This window comes from Rhinolophus ferrumequinum, chromosome 2 (assembly GCF_004115265.2).
Source record: "Rhinolophus ferrumequinum isolate MPI-CBG mRhiFer1 chromosome 2, mRhiFer1_v1.p, whole genome shotgun sequence".
Taxonomy (NCBI): domain Eukaryota; kingdom Metazoa; phylum Chordata; class Mammalia; order Chiroptera; family Rhinolophidae; genus Rhinolophus; species Rhinolophus ferrumequinum.
Window position 1 is genome coordinate 40,083,642 of NC_046285.1, and position 15,151 is coordinate 40,098,792.

The following is a 15,151-nucleotide window of genomic DNA, read 5'->3' on the forward strand; positions in this document are numbered from 1 at the left end:
AATTACTCATTAGCTTTGACTGATGAATCTTTTAGTCAAGCAATTTTGAACAGAATTTAATTTGAAGTCCTCTGCAAACCAACCCAAAAAATGCTGCTCACTGGGTCTGAGAAATGTCTCCTCTTTCTTTTTAAAGGCACCTCACCAATGAACAATTTTGTTCCAATCCCATGTTCCACAGAGTGGCCACTGAAGGCCCAGACCATCCTTGAGGAAGTTATGCCATTTGAAACATGTGTGCAAGAATTAGATTTGTAATGAGTGGACATAAAAGAAGCAAGAGTTTTTCCAGGAGGAAGAAAGGAATTAGATTTAGCCAGCCCCCTAAGGGCTGGCAAGTTAGTTGGAAGGGACGCTTGTGCACTTTGAGTCTTGAGCCCCCAATTTGATAGTAGTTGTCTCCAAATGTAGACCAACAACCTATACCTCCAAGCAGATGAAAAAACAGAGAAAAAGCTCTCTGAATCAAAGCCAAACTCTCAGGATGAAAAAGCAAGAAACAAGGATAACCTTCACTGCTTTTATTGGGTATAAAAGCAAAATGTATCCGAAAAATGCTGGTCCAGTGAGAACCGCCTATGCCTGTATTCTACTCTGTGACAAACACTTTTAGACAACATAACATGAATCAGAAGCAAAAAAGAGAGCAAAAGGGATGAAAAGGAATGGCCTGACTCCACTACAAATGGCAAACAAAGGGGAACCAGTAACAAAACGTGGGCATCAGACTGAGACCAGATAGCAAAGAGTCGAGTTCAGGCCAAGTGCTGACTTACCACGTAACACGTACTCGACACTGCAGGCAGTGGGCACAGCCTCCCTGTTGAAGGCTGGGGTCTTTGTTGACGGGCGGTGCAGACAGTATCTCCGTGGAAACTTCAGGAAAACTAGGGAAATAAAGACTACCCAAAGGAAAACAGAGGTTATTTATTCAGAGCTTGCTATAGCAAGCCACCATCACTTGTGTTTGGCAGAGAGTCAAAGGCAGGCAGAGGAGTGGGAAAGCTTTATAGTGGAAAAAAAAAGGAAAGGTTTCAGAAATGCTCTCATTAGATCTTGGGAAGCATGAGATAGGCTAACCAGAAACAGGGCATTTTATGGGAAACATATTTGGCTTTCTCTAATTGATCTTGATTTGGAAATAGGGGCAAAAATTGGGGACACTGGTAGTCCCCAACCAAGTCCTGACTGTTCTGGGCCATTTGTTGCAGAGGCTGTGGTTTGGCTTCCTGGACTGGTTGCTGCAAAGGTTGTGGGTCAGAGGTCTATTGTCACACGTGGTCTGGCCATTGTCTGCTTGTATATTCAGTCTCACACAGTGAAAGCTTGACATTGTAGATATTTTTAATACCTGGCTGATAGGTCAGATTTTACTCTTTAGTTGTTGAACTAGGAGTCCTACAATACCAACATGTGGTCGTGTAACATTTTAAACTGTTTAATACACTTTCAAATACACTTGTCCCCTCTTTCATCCTTACAGCAATCTTGTGATCCTGGGAGGTTAATTACCTTAAGTCATTCAATGGGTTTGGGCTAGAATTAGGATTAGATCATAGTACAGAGTAATTTGTAATATCACTCAAATTGTCTGATATAGATATTGTCTATAATGGTTTTAAAAATAAATATTTTGGGTTCTGTGCTATGATAAAGGATCTATTCCAATCGTTTCTAATTTCATGGCTGAAAGCCTTGAAGGGTCACAGCTCTCTTCAAATACCTACAAGGTTGTCATGTGGAAGAAGGATTAGGTTTATTCCTGTGGCTCCAGAGGGCAGAACTCATGCTAGTGAGTGGAAGAGAGGCAAATTTCAATTAGAATGTGAAATGTCTTTCTAATAATGAGACACTTGCTCACAAAAGAAAGGATTGCCTTGTGAAAGAGCCAGTTCCTCATCTCTCACAGTATTGAGTAGGACTCCATGATCCTACAACTCCAGGGAGTGCTTGCACTGACTAGCCCAGCTGACCTCAAAGGGCTTCATAAACTTCAAGTTTAAGAAATTTTGCAAAATTCTGAAAAGAGGTATAGATATTTTAAATACAGCAGTTTAAAGTCATTCAAACTTTGGACGAAATTATGATGTTATGTTTCTTGAAAACAGTGAGGTCTGGTTTAGACTTTACCACCAGACTCCTTTGAATTAGTATTTTTGGTCCTTATGCCATACATTTTCAAGAACATTTTTTAGAAAGTGAAAATTTTCCTAATAAGGAGTCATGTAACTCAATCTTCCAACAGCATTGTTTTCTGATTGCACAGATATAAAACTTTATACCAAATGCATTACACTCATTTTTATTTATTTATTTATTTTTTTTTTATTTTTTTTTTTTATTTTTTTTTTTTTCATTTTTAAAGTTTTAATAAATTGTAGGAATTCAATGAGGTAAAAAAAATAAATAAATAAAAATAGAAAATAAACCGTCCTTTGAATCGTAAGTGCCAGGATTTTAATCTGTAATCTTAACCCATTTGAAAAAGATCTGTTTCTTTGTGGCTTCTTTTTTAATGTTCCTGCAGGTTGAACGCAGTTACATGCTTTCCTAGTTTACAAATAACTTGAAGCTGAAATAAAACAGTAAGTCCTCTTCTACACCTGAATTGTGATTGCTTGATGTTCTCCAACAACTTCCAATGGATCTTCTTCTCACCCCACCCTTTATCTGGCTCTTTAACTGTTTAAATCAAATTCCCTAATTTTTGCCAGAAGAGTATTTCCTTTTAACGACGGGCTGTGTCTCTCTTGAAACTCAATACAGCATCCTAGGGGTTCTCCCAGAATCTGAGAAGTCATTACAGAGCGTAAAGTAGGCATGAGTTTGGGCAGAAAGAAATGTCTTCCGCATAAATTCAGTTACTCTGAGTAGCCTTTAACAACTTCCGGGACCAGACTTCAGGCGGTGTTCAAAATTGTCCTCTTAACCATATCTATCTTTTTTTTTATGACTGTACATATTTACATGCACGTATGGTAAGGGAGAAAGAGAACGATGACGTGAGCCCTCCTTGGAGAACAGGAGGTGATAAAGAAATAAAACAGGTGTCTGAGAAAGGATTCTATTATTGGAGAAGGTAGAATTGAGAGGTAATAACCATCATTCAGACCGGCAGGAGTTCTCTGCAGGTAGCCGACAGGAAAAGCGAACTCGTGCACCCTCTTTGGGGACAGACTCTGTTGCTTTCTATTTCTTCGCTTGCAGCCAGGATGTACATTTATTTGAAACGGATTGAATTTCCTGTTCAATGACTGGTCAGGTTGACTCTTCAAGACAATTTCCTTTTAACGTTTCCAATGCCTTTTTATTTTTATTTTCTATTTTTTTAAGGTTGAGGGGGAAGCGATCGGTTGAAATTCTGGCTGGGTAAGTCGGGGGTTCTCAGAAATGAGAAAGGGGAAAGGAAACGGACATAGAAGCCGGAGAGCAAAGCAGCAACCCCCGGCCGCGGTATCCCTCGCTCCCCCTACCCCCAGCCTGTGACCTCCGGTGGAGACCCCCGGCTGCTGCATCAATATTTGATTCACCCTTCACCAGGGAGTTGCCAGCCCTCGCCGGCGGGGCTGGCCAGGCATCGCCCGCGCTGCGCTGAGCCGGCGCCCGGGCCCCGCAGGGGCTTTGGAAGAACCAGCTCTGCGCTGGCTCCCTTTCCAGGGCGCTCTGCTTCGCGGCCGGGCGCAGCACCTACCATGCGGGGGTGCCCGCAGCTGGTGGTGCTCTGCGCGCTGCCCTGGCTCCTGAGGGCGGCGACACCCCAGCGCCCCGCGCAACCTCTCGCGCGGCGCCGCGACCCTGGCGACCCCGCCAGGGGCGCCGATTTTGACCGAGTCTACAGCGGGGTGGTGAGTCTCAGCACCGAGAATATCTACTCCTTCAACTACACCAGCCAGCCCGGCCAGGTAAGACGCTCCCTCCCCTCGCTCGACTCCCAGGAACTTGCCAGATCTCAGAGCCCCGTCGCTGCTTTGGGTCCCTTGGGAATCGATCTAGGGAGACCTCAGAGTCCAGGGGTTCCTCGTTCCCTTTCTCCTTCAGAGCAATCACTGCCTAGCCTGAGCTGCCGCATCCTTCGTAAGCGCCCTCGGGGACAACTCCACTTAATTTCGCGCCTCCCCTGGCCTAGTGGCTGGCATTTCTGGTCTTTCCAAGGCTCTAGTTCCCCGCACGGTCTGCGGTCCTAGCCCCCTACTGGGCCTTTCTCAAGGAAAGTCACGATTTCTAGGGTCGCGAAGGGAAAGGACCGCAACTGTGTTCCCAATCCCCTGCGGAGAAGGGACCTCATTTCATGTGGATGATTCAGCCAGACCCTTCTATTTCATAGCGCCTGGGGAGGGAGAGCTGCTCAGAATATAAAATGGGAATGGACGCGAGCTGCAGAACCTCTGTGTATTCAATAATCACTTCCTGTGTTTCTGTGCCATTGTCACACGTATGCGCTTCAGAGAAGCCAGAAGACCCGGCCAAAGATATTGGAACTGCACCCATCCCCTGATCTACTGAGATTTTGATTTTAAATAAGGATGGATAATTGTGTGAAAGTTCTAGCCTATTTCTGACAAGAACTGCAGCGAGTCAGGGGAGGGGAAATGACTGTTCCAGCAGCTATCCCTGTGACACATATACTCTTATATAATGCAAGAAAACGCATGCAGTTAGCTTTTCCCCTTTAATATGGTACCCTCTGGGGCACAGAGAAAAGAGAATACTCCTCATTGTACCCGTCTCTAGACCTTCCCATATAAACGTGTGTATGGTATCCCTTACTACGCCAGCATTTCCTACTGCCTGGGAAATTCCAGAACTGATGATTGAGATACCATGATATGCCTCCCTCCCTGAGGATCAGAACTCAGAAACCTGGTAACTTTGGGGAGTATTGAGCTGGAGGGACCAATGTACCTATGACCCTCCCAGACATCTCCCAAGTGTGTGTACTGAGCAAATGCTCCATCTCCAGGCTGGAATTAAATCCTATGGTACGGTCACCATGGCAGCACAGCCCTCTCAGCCTGTCCTGTCCTCCGCTGACCTTCATGTTGTGTGCCCTGAAATGAGCAGAGTGGCTGTGTGCGGAGCCACCCCAGTGTAGACAAGTGGGAGGGGGCAGTTTTTATACTCCAAACCCCTTGTAAGTGACCTACCTCTTCCTGTCCAGTGTGCAGTATGGACCAGCTGACCTATTACACATACATAAGGTGTGTTCCTAGACCTGTGATTGGCTCAGAACAAATAAAAGTCTGAAAAACTCCATCATCTCTGGAGTGTACTGTCAGCTTCTCCTCTAAATCATTAGTAAGGAAATTCAAATGAGCTTCAAACGCAAATGGAAAGTAAGTCCTCATGTCAGACTTTAGGGTTTCTTACACTTGCTTAGGTTTCTTACACTTGATTAACGGCATTTTAACTGTCGTTTTGGCCTTTTCGCCCTCAGTATTCGGTGAGTGCCTCTACTACAGCATAGCAAAGGTTGCGCTATTTGCAGTTGGAGTCACCTGCCTCACTTTCCTTAGAAAACCATGAGATATTGAGAACAAGGACAGAGTCATGTTCAACTCTGTACCTCAGTACCTAGCACCGTGCTTAGCACATAAGAGGTTTACTAATAGTTTTGGGGAAAAGAAACAAATTAGTGAAGAAATATTTAAGGAATGCTTAATCTGAAGCTTAATAAAATAAACTACTGTTTTAATAAGTTGAAAGTGTGAGACCATTTCAGATAAAAACAAATCATGAAAAAATTTTATGAAATATAAAAATTTTAAAAATTGTTCTGGTTGTGCACTTTCCATTTTGCCTGTATGGGTGTTAAAATGCCCTTTAGTTTATGAAACTAAAGATGATAATTAGTACTTAAAATATCTTTGCACAATATAATAAAAAGTTGGCCACCCCAGCAGTCCCTAAAATTTTACTAGTCTGAGAAATATAGTTGGGAACCATGGAACTGGAAGATAACTCAAGTATTTTAATTATTTTAATGCCAGTATACAATAATATGAACCAGATGTTCTCAAATCTTACAGCTTTCTGAGACCTCTCTTTGAAATATGAAAATATGAAATATGAAAATAAGACACTTACTTACTTTAGGAATTTACCTTCCTTTCCCTCAAGCCAATGTTTCTGTTGATTTCTCCAGAAATGGTATTTTTCCGATCTTTCCATCCAGACTATTACTCTGTTTCTGTTAATGGTCTCCTTTCTTCTTTTCCCATTTGCCCATGTTGAATACCGGCAGCCCCTCCTTCCAATACCATGAAAACTATTCTGTTGGATGTAGCAGAATTTTACTGAAGGTTTCAAATAACATAAGGAAATTACAGAACACCAGGGTATAGGTGATAGATTAAATCAGAAATCTAAGCAACGCTAGCATAACAATTTATCAGTTTTTCCCCAACAGGGGAAATTTCAAGATGGTGGCACTATTTGGGGGCCTTGTCTCGTCACCATCTTTTTGGCCAACCCCACCCCCAGTGCTAGCCTCTCACTCTCTATATTTTTGTTACTTTCTCATGTCAAGAAGTTTTGCCCCATTGCCAATCCCAAAGTCAATAAAGGACTCTGCTAAGTAAAGATCTATGAGTCCAAGAGCAAAAGCTTGCCCATGACCTTTTTACTTTCACCTGAGCAAGTCTTGGTCAGAGCTCCCGCCCCTTCAAGGGTCATTTCCCACCTACCCTTCTTCAGTGCAACAAAGAATTTGGTTTAGAAAAAAAGGTAATTTTTTCAGTTTTTATCTTTTCTCCTTTTCTCTTCAAGGCATTGTTATGTTTGCCATTATTTTTCCTTAAGCTTGGAGAAGAAAAGTTATTCTAAATTTAGACTTTGGTGAAGAGAGGAAGCTGCAATGGGAGCCTTCCCTCCTGATCTTTCCTGTCAGCCACGCATCTCCCATACCAAACGCTGTCCTGGGGAACCATTTAGCCAAACATGCATCATGCTAATTAGCTGAGCTCAGCACCAGGAAAAGTCTCACATGCCTTCCAGGCAGAGACAAATGTAAATACGAAGTTGCCATTAAAAAAATATATATATATCACTGAAAGAATGGAGTGACTGGTTTAAAGAAAACAAATGAAAATAACAATTGAAGGTACAGGTAGGCAAGGTCATGGTTCATTTCATTTCCCTGAAGGGGAAGTGTCTGGAGACTCTTTTAAAGGGAATAGGATTTCACTGTGGCTCACGGGGTGTTCTAAAGCCACAGGACTGGAGCACAACTAGAAGGAAATCACCTTGCTGGGAAAGTCACCAGGGATATGTTTGACTAGGACAGAGGGCACAAAAGCAGGTTTATTGCAAATGAGAATACTCTTGTGGAGACAGGTGGCAGCAACAATCAGAGGTTTATATTTGAGCTAGATGGTGATAAGGAGCCCTTAGATACAAATCTAGCCCCATGCAACATCATGTCTTCTCTGAGGCTTTCAGTAACAGAATCCATATTTTGCCATAGATTTTTGAATGCGAAATGTTTCCCTGGAAATCATTTGTTTGTTTGTTTATTAAACTGAGGCATCTATCTTTTCATGATTTATGCTTTTCTATACCCAAGGAACAATCCTTGGCTTTATTAATATCAATCAGCAGTTGTATATCTTGAACCAGTTATACCAGCCTCTTGGATCTGGAGCCTATCCAGGTCTCATGAACGATGAAATATATATCAGGATATTGCTGTGGTAAGTTCTAGTTACATACATTACTAGTTATGAGGAAGAATTAAAGACTTTGATGTGAGAGCTTCCATTCTGGTCTCGTATGGACTCTCCCTGGGTTCTCTGTATGGAGGCATAGAAGCCACCTTTGTTATCCTCGCACATCCCCTTACTGAACTGGAAGGGTGCTTGTTTGTGAGGAGAGAATCATCTCCTTGGCACCGTATCTGGGTGATTGATTAGTGTCTCAATCAGTTCAGGATGTTATAACAGACTACCCTAGTCTGAGTGCCTTAAAAAATCAATATTCCTTATAGTTCTGGAGGCTGCGAAGTCCCAAATCAACCTGTCAGCAGCTTTGGTATCCGGTAAGAGCCGGCCTCCTGACTTGTAAACAGTGCCCTCTATCTGTGTCTTCACTTGGCCCAGAAAGCAGAAAGAGAAGCAAGCTCTCTGCTCTCTCTTCCTATAAGGGTACTAATCTCATTGAGATCTAATTACCTTCCAAAGGCCCTACTTCCAAACACTATCGCATGTGGCTAAGGAGCGCTAGGAATATGGCTAGTCACAGAGGAGATGTTCCGTGAGTGTGGAATACACACCAGATTTTGGAGACAGTATGAAAACAGTAACACAAAATATAGCATTAATATTTTTATTGATTATATATTATATATTTGTATGTTAGGTTAAATAAATACATTAATAAAATTCACTTCACCTGCTTCTTTTACTTGTTTAATGTAGCTACTAGAAAATTTTAGGAACACATGTGTGGCTTCTATTATATTTTTATTAGACAGCACTTCTCAAAGTACGACAAGACTTTAAAGAAGGCATACATCCCACAGATGGCTTTGTTGGAGGAAATGAGACTTGAAGAGGTCATAATAGATAAGCAGAACTTGGATAGGCAGAAAGAAAGGGGAATGAAGTTGCTGCAAGCGTTTGTGTGCAGATTTCTGTGTGGATTTAATTATTCAGCTCATTTGGGTAAACACCAAGGAGCTTAATTCCTGAATCATATGGTAAGAGTTTGTTCAATTTTATAACAAACTGTTAAGCTTGTCCTCAAAGGGGCTGGACCATTTTGCGTCCCCATCAGCAGGGAATGAGAGTCCCTGTTCCTCCCCATCCTCATCTGCATCGGGTGTTGCCAGTGCTTAGACTTTGGCCATTCTGACAGATGCATCTCATTGTTTTTATTTGTAGTTTCATAGTGGCGTATGATGCTGAGCATCTTTTCATATGCTTAGTTGCCATCCATATTTCTTTGTTGGTGAGGTGTCTCTTCAGATCTTTCGTCCATTTTTAAATTGGCATTGTTTATTTCCTTATCATTGAGTTTTAAGGGTTCTTTAAGATTTTGGATGCCCGTCCTTTATCAGATACAAGTTTTGCAAATATTTTATTCTTATCTGTAGCTTGTCTTTTCAATCTCTGAATAGTGTTTTTTCCACAGAGGAGACATTTTAAAATCTAATGAAGTACCACTTAAGCTTTTTCTTCGTTAATCATGGCTTTGGTGTTGTATCTAAAAAGTTGTCACCAAATCTAAAGTCACCTAGATTTTCTCCTATGTTATCTTCTGGAAGGTTTAGGGTTTTGAATTTTACATTTAGGTTTCTGATACATTTTGTGTTAATTTTTGTGAAAGAGATAAGGTTTCTGTCTAGTTTTTTTTTTCATATGATGTCCAATTGCTCCAGCACCATTTGTTAAAAGACCAACCTATATGTTATTGTGTATGTGTGTATGCATTTATAGCCTGCTTTGGACTAAAGAGTTTGAAGCAGTTTCTTACCTGAGGCTCGTTGTTCCCAACCTTCCCTTCTGTAGCCACCATCTCTAATTTCTACCATTCTCTTGTTACTCCTTTTTTCTGTGTACCTTATGTCTCTGCTGCTCCCATCCTTTTTGTCTTTCAAATCTTTTATGAACACTGTCAGCCTATCAAGTTTGTTCCTCCTCTGTAGATCTCCTCAGGTTGTTTGAGGCTTTGCTACATGCAAAGACATCCTTTCTTCTACATCTCAGGAGGTATGTTTTGTCCCTTACTTCCTGATTCAGAGCCATGATGGGTAATCTCAGTTACTAGAGATCTGGTCTCCCGATTTTCAAGGTTTTGCTAGAGAATTTTAATAATACCAATAGTGGAGGATAAAGAACATATGTTATTTGAGCAGTGAGTATGTATTTGTGTTGATTTCATATGCCATCATTTCCTGTATTCACATGAACAAGATTTTGTTTGTAAAGTCTACTTAGCTACAGAAGTGTAACTGAGCTTGCATTTGAGAATTTTTTCTGTTTTTTTCTATCACTAAAAGAAACATATAAAATAACCCTCAAAATCATAAGAAAGGGAACTGTATTTTAAACTTAAGAGCTAAAAGTATCCTTTAAATCACTCAGTCTCTTCTCACTTAACAGAAGGAAAAACTGAGAACTGGTAAAATAAATTACTTATCCAAAATCATGTAACTAGTTTGAAGCTAAGTCAGGAACATAACTCAGATTCCTGAGGATATTTCCTCAGCACATTTCTACTAAAGCACTCTTCCTCCCATAAGAACACATCTTTTTATCAGCAACAACAAAAATAATTTTAAAATGCTGTAGTCTTACTTCTGTGGTCAGGTCATTTGACCATTCAATTTAAGAGCTTCATGTCTGACTCCCTGACAATTACTGAAAATTGAAGCAAGAGGTTTTTCATTTTTGTTTTCCCTCATGATTTGTTCAGGCATCTATTTGTCTGTATAAGTCAGGCAAACAGGGTTGACCCAAAGTGAAACTGAGAAGATAGATTTTTTTTTTCAGTGTTTCATGGAGCCACAGCCACCCACCAAACCATGGTCTCACTCTGACTCCTTGTGGACCAAGAGGGCCAATCTTCATCTCTTTTGTGCTTTATTTTCATCAGAGCTGGTTCCTTTTTTGTACTAGACACAGGGCAGCTGAGAGACCCAAGCAGCTCGCTATATGTTACTCCAGAACAGTATTAATCCTGAGAACTGGTATTTCTGCATCCCCACTAAATAACTACAAAGATAAGCCATAACAAACAGGAATAACTGGCTGTTTCTAGATTTAACTGCCCTTTTGTGGACAAAATGACTCACTATTTTAATCAACCTAACTTAAAACATGTATTATGCTTCCCCAAAAAATAATATGCAAAAGCCCAGCATTTTATTTTATCCTCTTCAATATCTGCAGAAAGGGATCCTGTATTTTCCCCCCTCTCTCCCCATGCCATCTTCACCAGAGTGGAGGAATTATAGTTTTCTAAGAGAGAGAGAATGTTTACCTGGGTAATAAAGAGAAAAAGTGGAGGATAAGGAGAGAGGCAAACGGTGAAGTCTGGGTGTGCAGAGGTGGTTTGCGGAGGTCTGTGGACAGTAAGACTCAAAGACAGTTGTGGGATATGAGTGAGGTGGACAGAGAAGGAAAGAGGATGTGGGATCTGGCAAGATTCTCGGCTGCAAACAACAGAAATCAACCGGCTAACATAAACAGACAATTAATTTGTTACAAGGATTTGGGTAGCTCAGAAACCTACGTTACCAGGCTCAGACTATGACTGGGGACCAAGGAAGACTAAGCTACAGGGAATCCTAGCAACAGCTGGGAAACAGTATGGAGATTCCTCAAAAAATTAAAAATAGTGCTGCCATACGACCCAGCAATACCACTTCTGGCTATTTATCTGAAGAAAACAAAAACACCAAGTGGAAAAGATATATACACCCCTATGTCCATTGCAGCATTATTTACAATAGCCAAGATATGGAAGCAACCTAAGTGTCCATTGATAGATGACTGGATAAAGAAGATGCGGCATATATATATATATATATATATATATATATATATATATATATATATATGAGAGAGAGAGAGAGAGAATAGAATTTATTACTCAGCAATAAAAAAGAATGAATTCTTGCCATTTGTGACAACATGGTTGGACCTAGACTGTATTATGCTAAGTGAAATAAGTAAGAGAAAGACAAATACCATTATGATTTCACTTATATGTGTAATCTAAAACTAATAAACAAATGAATTTAAAAAACACAACAGAAACAGACCCATGGATACGTAGAACAAGCTGAAGGGTTGCCAAAAAGGAGGGGGTGGGGGGTGGGGGAGGAAATTTTAAAAGAAAATGAAGACAAATATAAAATACTTTTAGGGCTTAAAATAAAGGGGGAAAAAATGATAGCAACAGCCATGCTGCAGGAATGCTTCGCTTGAGACGTTTACCTGAGCACCACCACCTCCACTGCCATTAGATATAGTCCCCCCTGGGCACTGCTGTCCTGGATTCCAATGGTGTCACTGTTGCCGGTGAATTCTACACTCTCCTTTCATCTTTGAATCATTTAATCGCCATGGAAAGTACCAAGTGGGACATCCAGCTATCCAAGCATGGGTCATGCATCTGGCCTCTCTGGCATTCATAGTAAGCCTTGCCTCCCCGAGAACTCACACGGGGTGGGGGGGGTGGAGTTGAGGGACTTCCTCTAACACATGCCAGGGATTTGGATGCTAGGTACCCCCCTAAAAGTCCTCTTGGGGGGGGTTGCTAGGGCATGTGTTGGAAGACGGCTATACGGACCCAGACATAGATGATCAGGGACCAAGATGTGGCAGGGAGGAAACCCTTGCCCCTTGAAAGAGAAACATCCAGCCTGAGCATCAGAGAAGAATTCAAGTCATATATATCATCTCTGCCACAATGTTCGTTCCATGATTAGAAATGGTTTTGTTTGTAAACATGGCCTTCTGTGAGGCCTCTTCTGCGGTCTCAAGAAATTTTCGTTGAAGATTTTGAAGAGGAAGATGTTTGCAGATAGTCAGTTTTGTCTAATTTAGAAAGCAGTTTCCTTTAGGTAATACTTATATCCTGAGAAATACTTAAAATTATAAGTGGCATCAGTCTGACAATAAATACCACTCCAGAAATAAATAGCTGATAAGCGTCAGATCATAACTCTAACAATCATAACAATAATTTTCTAGTGCTTTTCTATCTTCAGAGCATTCATTAAGGAGGCCTCAGAATAGCTCTAGAAGAAACTTGCCTACAGTGCAATCACTCATCATGTAAATAAAATTCAAGGAGTGGATCCTGAGTTCTGCCTCCAACCATAAAATAATTATGTTTCCCTCTTCAACCCCCTCATGGGAGGAGCATAAGCGGGAAATAGAGAGAAAAAGACAGGAAACATAAAGAGGATAAAAAGAATCAAGCACAGGAGACTCCACTACCTGGGAGGATGGTGAACCAACACCAGTGCTGGCTCTCTCCCAGGAACCAAGTCCACAGATGCCTAAAGACAGAGGGACGTCCGTGGGACAGAGGGACCAATGCAAAATCTGAGAAATTCTGGAGAAACAGAAGATGGTGAGCTCTTGGAGTGAGAGGCAAATGGCAGCCCACAACTTAAAAGGCCATGCGTAAGAACTAAGATGTGGGAGAGCTTTCCCACTGTGCTTTTTTCTTGCTTCCCTCAGTCTGGCCTAGGTGGATGCCACCTTCTTTGTCTTATCACCATGGAGTCGGGCTGGCTGGGTTCTGTGGGACAATGTCTGTGGAGGCCGGCTGGAGTGCAGGATGGCCACTGTGCGGGTTGATCGCTGACTCTCAGCACTCCCTTCTTCCCCACCGCCCCCCTCACAAGGCGGGGGCCGGATTACTACGAAGCAGGAAGGGGGCTGGATGTGATGTACAAGTAAAAGGTAGATGGGAAGGGGCAGACTGGACTGCTGGGGTGGGGAGGAGTTGAAAAGTCAGGTCGGAGGGCGGCCACCCTAAGGGGGTTTCCGTTCCAATCTCCTCTCTACTCTAAACTCTCCTGACACTTAGCCCCTCCCCTGGGGGGTTCTCAGTACTACCCTAGGTAGCTGATGTCCCAGGAACCTCACACAAGAAAATGGTAACAGATCTGCAGAAGGAAGTTAAATGAGAGACAGGAAACTGAACGACCTTTACCAGATGTAGCAGAATTAATAAACAGGAAGAATAAGACTTTAAAATAAGTAAAGAGAATATCCTCGAAGAGCTACGGATAGGACATTGTTAAAATGAAGCAGGTTACAGTTATAAAGATGAACCAACTGGAAACAACAGATTTTTAAAAAAATGCTGTTTACATAAAGACATCAGCAGGGAATTGGACATTTGCATGAACAAAGGATTAGAGAACTGGAGGATCAGGTTGAGGATTTAAAGAGATGTAGAATAGAAACACACACAAAAAGTAAGAAATTGGAAGAGCAGAAGGAGAAGTGTTGACATCTATATAATAGGGGTCCCACAAGAAGAAAACAAATCGAGAGAGAAATATTTGTAGAAATAATGCTGAAGAATTCAGAACAGCTACTTCTCTGATATCCTGGGGGTATTTTTTTAGGACAACCTTAGATAGTCTACCACTTATAGAAACAGTAAATGTTTGTAGTGTACTCGTATGTACTAAGTGTCAAATACATGCTTGATTCCAAATATGTCACAGATAAATCATCGAAGAGAGACAAAGCAAATATATGGAACAATTAGCAAACATCATGAATCATGAAAATATGATGGAACTGAGTGCTAAGTTGGATAGTACAGTCCATAAGTTTTCTAAGTATAAAATGGTAAGATCAAGGTGATTTAGTGTCTTGAGGACATATCTGATTTGACATCAGTTCTTGAGAAAACTATTGAGAACAGCATTTCCCAAAGACTATCCTATAGAACACTTGTTACTGCATGTAATAGGGGTTCCGAGTGTGGGGGAACTTAGCCATGTTTTGACTATCCAACATCTGAACCCCATCCCTCTACGTTTGGGGGACTTCCCCATTTCATGAGTTTACATTGCAGGTAGAGCCACTTCCACTACAGAAGCAGCACCTGTTTTCTCATCCTCACACCCTCTCCCCGACCATGCCTAGCTCAGGCACGGGCTGTGGTCTCAGCGCTGCCAATCACATCTGCTTTCCCCAGACTTTGACTGGGTGCCCACTGATGCAGGGAAGCACCTGTTCAACAGCAACAGAGGCAACATTGGGTTTCCATGGATGGCCATTGCAATGGGGTGGTAGCACTTAAAACCTTCCAGAAGCTTTCTTGGAGTAAACCTCAACCTTCCTAACATGAATTATAAGACTCTTCAGGGCTACAGTGGCCCTTCACGTACCTCATGCTTCAGCCAGACTGATTTACTCTTAACCCTTCAAATATGAGTCTGGCTTTCTCTCTCTCCTCTCTCTCCTTCTTTCTGTTCTCTTCACTCCTTCCTTAGTCTACTACATTGTTCCCTTTGTTTGGACATTTCCCAAATGTGCTCTGGCCCACATTTTTTTTACTGTGTCTTTTTAAAATATACTTTTTATGTTTTAATTACAGTTGACACACAATATTATACTAGTTTCAGGTGTACAACATGGTGATTAGATATTTATGTCTAAGAATTATGAGGTGATCA

At 41.6% G+C, this 15,151-nt stretch overlaps 1 protein-coding gene across 2 annotated transcripts in view; it reads left to right on the forward strand.

Moving 5' to 3' along the window:
* The first annotated feature begins 3,692 nt into the window (after positions 1-3,692).
* SIDT1 (SID1 transmembrane family member 1) overlaps positions 3,693-15,151 on the forward strand; it is an 86,222-nt gene continuing 74,763 nt past the window's right edge. For both annotated transcript variants that reach the window (XM_033087509.1, XM_033087518.1), the window contains exon 1: positions 3,693-3,902. In XM_033087509.1, the coding sequence (XP_032943400.1) occupies positions 3,693-3,902 (210 nt within the window). The remainder of the gene's footprint in view (positions 3,903-15,151) is intronic.